Genomic DNA, 4,443 nt, shown 5'->3' on the forward strand with positions numbered 1-4,443 from the left:
CTATTTTCATTCTTCTACAGGTTGACATCCAGTTATGCCAGCACCATTTGTTGAAGATGCTTTCTTTCTTCCATTGTATACTTTTGGCTCCTTTATCAAAGATGAGGTGTTCATAGGTTTGTGGGTTAAAATTCGGGTCTTTAAGAACTGAATTTAACTGGAGAGATAGCTTAGCAGTTGAGAACTCTTGTTCTTACAGAGGACCCAGATTTGGTTCCCAGTACCCACATGTTGACTTATAACCATGTAATTCTCCAGTTTCAGGGAATCTGATGCCCTCTTTCTGACCACATGATACACACACACACACACACACACACACACACACACACACACACAGGCAAAGCCATTATGCTATTAAAGTAAATTAAAATAAAAATAAGCTGAATTTATGATTGAACTTGGTGGCACATACCTTTAACCCCAGCCTTTGGGAACTAAGGCAGGCAGTTCTCTGAGTTCAACAACATCTTGTTCCAGGTCAGCCAGGCCTACACAGTGAAAACCTTTCTCAAAAGATAAAAACAACAACAATAAAGCTGGATTACAAAGTATATTGTTATAACTCATGAATTCATATTATGGAGTCTATTTTATATTTTATTCAATTAATGAATAAGTGTTTTTATACTACAATGCCTGTATAAAGATTCTATAAATGGTTCCGTGGAACCAGGAGTGTGCTGCTGTGACCTGTGCTCCCAGAATCTGGTCGTTAGGCTGCAGGGCAGCTTGGGTAATGATAACAACATCAGTCTACATTTTTAAAAAAATGGTTTTGGAGTATTTTCACTTAAGATACTTCGGTGACATTCTACAGTATTGTTGGTGTTGTATTGGAGTCTTCCTTTGTTGGCCAGACGGGTTTTGAACTCTTGGGATCAAGAGATCCTCCTGTCTCACCTTATCCAAATATCTGGGACTACAGTCTTGCTCGACTACATCTTTCTTTAGACATTCTATTTTAGATAGTAACTCTTACCTCTTACTTGTTATTGCTTACAAATGTAATAAGGCGTGCCCACTGGCACAGGCCTATCTTCCTAGCTGGGAACCTGAGACAGGAAGATCCAAGAACAAAAGTATGCCTGATCCTATTTTAACAACTTTCCTGTGAATGAGTCTATCTACTTTTAGATTTATGTTTGTTTGTTTAGTGTGTATTTACATGCTGAATGTGCCACAGCACAGATGCAAAAGTCCAAGGGCAGCTTTGAGAAGTCAGTTCTCTCTTTGCATTATATGGCTGGAAATCCTATCTTTAAATTAAAAAAAAAAGAAGAAGAAAGGGAGGAGGAGAGAGGGAGGGGAACAGAAGGGGGGGAATCTTAGGCACAATTCCCTGTTCCACATTTTGTGTGTCTGTGTGTGTAAATAGTAAATCCATAAGTTTTTTTTTTTTTAATTTTTTTTTTATTGAGAAAAGGAAAAAAAAACAAGTTTCCACCTCCTCCCAGCCTCCCATTTCCCTCCACCTCCTCCCTCCCTTCCCCCCCTCCTCCCAACCCTTCTCCCCCTCCCCCCACTCCTCTCCCCCTCCCTCTCCAGTTCAATGGGCAGTCATAAGTTTTTATAGAATAGTAAAAGTAGTAAAGTGGTGTGCAGTGTATAGGCTCTTTCAATTTTATTTAGAGAGCAGGAGGTATAGATCAGTGGAACTCTTGCCTGGCAGATACAAACCCTAGATTTAATTCTCAACACCAAAATACCAGTTCATTTAGCCATGAAAAAATAACATCTAGGAGTGGGAAATATAACAGTCAAGTAGGAGACATTTTCATGCCCAAACTATAAAAGTTTCTTAGTATGTTGATACTACTTCAAAACTTACTCCGAGATAAGGGTCTATCTCAAAGTCAAAGTACTATACTATAGCCGGGCGGTGGTGGTGCACGCCTTTAATCCCAGCACTTGGGAGGCAGAAGCAGGCAGATCTCTGTGAGTTCGAGACCAGCCTGGTCTACTACAAGAGCTAGTTCCAGGACAGGCTCCAAAATTACGGAGAAACCCTGTCTCGAAAAAACAAACAAACAAACAAACAAACAAACAAAAAAAACTACTATACTATAGTATACTGTACTATAAGAGTGCCGAGCTTGAGGCCCAGCACCACAGAAAAGAGGTGTAATTGATTCTGTAAAGCACCTCACCACCAAGCCTATTAAAGAAGGTTGGAAATGATAATCAGCAGCTTGAATAAAATACTTCTTCAGAAGGTAAGGAGATGCATTTGTGAGGGCTTGAGTTTGAATCCTCAGAACCCATGTAGAAACAAACACTACAGCGCACATCTGCACTCCCAGAGCTCCTACAAGAGAGTGCCCAGAAGTTCACAGACCAGCTAACACCTGCCTGCAAGAAGGTGGAAGGCAAGGTGTGCTCCATTGTCCACACACACGCCTGCACTCATACACGTAGATACACATGTTGTAAACACAGAAAGACAGATAAAAGCCAAAGATCCTTTTAAAAACAGGATTTGTTTTTTTATTTATGTGTATGTGTGTGTCTGTATGTGGGTATATGCACATGAGTGCAGGGTCCTCTGAAGGCTAGAGAGGTGTCCAGCCCCTGAGAACTGAAGTTTCAGGCAGTTTTGAGCTGCCTGATGTGGGCGCTGAGAACTGAACTCCTGTCCTCTGCAAAACAGTAAGGACTCTTGACCGCTGAACCTTAAATAAACAGGAGATTCCTATTGCTGTCAAGTATTAAATTATATTTAGATCTTCAAGTGACTGAGACAAAAATGGGCATATAAATGGTTGTATGATTCTCTCTGCTAGAGATTACCTTTTGTTTTTCTTAGGATAAATCCCCTGGTCCTAAATAGTATTGTAGCCAGATTGGAAGTTGAATTAGTAATGACTTAATGAAGTCACTAGAGAAATGGCCTATTTTTGTGATACTAACTTGATTTGTTTCTTATATATTTGTCTCACTTTCTAGAAGAGTGGATAGTTAGTTATCCATTTAAATTGATTTAAGTCTAGAATGAGGCATTCCAGGAATAGTAGGATAGTACTTGCGGGATAGTCAAGGACCCCAGATTTCTCCTGACTTCTGTTCCCAGCATATATTTGCCATTTTTCCTGTAGTGTAATATAGTTCACTGCGACTTTTACTTCTGCACCAGCAGGAAAGGGAAAGACAGATGGTAAAACATGGTCTAAATATTGCACATATGACTTCTAACTAATTTCACATGGCCACTCCTAGCAACAAGAAAGATCAAGAATCATTAGTCTTTCATTTTAAATAGCCATATATTTAGTCAAAATTCAGGAGCTCTACCAGTATACAAAGGTTTCAAATCCCTTCATATTGTTTATAAAAGGTTGTCTAATTATTTCTGAACGTATGCTTTTTAGGGGATAGAAGCCTTTTGTGAACTTCCAAAAAGGTTTTGTGGGCGAGCAAAAGAGCATTTATGTATCTATAAAACAAGTTAAGTGAATTAATACAATATTTATTTTATAGCTCTATTCCAATTGATTACAACCTATATAGAAAATTCTGGTCGCTTCAGGATTACTTCAGGAACCCAGTACAATGCTATGAGAAGATTTCTTGGAAAACTTTTCTCAAGGTAAGTTACCAGTCATAGACCTCAAAAGCTGATAGCTCACAGGTAGACTTGCCCAAATACTCTTCACTATAGAATTCTGTCTCTGATGATTTTATACCCTTTTAGAATATACAGAAACTAAATTGTGACTCGATTCTTAACCGCTGATTTTGTAGTAGAGTTTTTAAGTGGCTTAAGGATTCAAAGTTACTAATTAAAGCCTTGAGAGTTTATTTTTAATAATAATTGCTGACAACATAAATTGGTAACCGCAAGCAAAGTCAGTCTTCTTTGTGAAGAGATTTGTTGGATTGCAACCATGGGGATTTCATTATCTATGGTTTTTCTGCAGTGTGGCAGTGTTGAATACTTGGAACTGACACCATATGCGCCACAGAGCCCTAAATACTTGCTGTCTGCTCCTTTAAATAACATTTGCTAACCCCATTTTAAAAGAGTCCTCATATTTGTCTTGTAGAAATGGCAGGTTGTGATCAAAAAAAAATACATATATATGTATATGTGTGTATATGTGTACATATATATGTATATATACATATATGTAAACAATTTTAAAGTAACATGGTGCATGTTCTACGTTAATTTTTATGCAGTTTAGAGAAGGGAACCATCCATATTGAGGTTAAAATGGTGAGTGAGGAAATTACAAAGAATTATCTTCTCGTTGTTTTGTTAGTCTTAGCACATAAAATGTTTTTTGAGGTTTCCATAGCTGGTTAAACAATTGATTTTACTGCTAATTTTTAAAAATTTCTTACAGTTTTCTTACATGAAATGAGTACATGAATTTTAGGCATTTTTACCCCATTCCTTTCTATCACCCACCACACACACACACACACACACACACACACACA

At 38.0% G+C, this 4,443-nt stretch overlaps 1 protein-coding gene across 1 annotated transcript in view; it reads left to right on the top strand.

Moving 5' to 3' along the window:
- Positions 1–4,443, top strand: part of Thoc1 (THO complex 1) — a 51,921-nt gene that overhangs the window by 34,617 nt on the left and 12,861 nt on the right. The window contains exon 10 of the mRNA XM_005372427.3: positions 3,478–3,586. Within this exon, the coding sequence (XP_005372484.2) occupies positions 3,478–3,586 (109 nt within the window). The remainder of the gene's footprint in view (positions 1–3,477; positions 3,587–4,443) is intronic.

This window comes from Microtus ochrogaster, chromosome 18, assembly GCF_000317375.1.
Source record: "Microtus ochrogaster isolate Prairie Vole_2 chromosome 18, MicOch1.0, whole genome shotgun sequence".
NCBI classification, from domain to species: Eukaryota; Metazoa; Chordata; class Mammalia; order Rodentia; family Cricetidae; genus Microtus; species Microtus ochrogaster.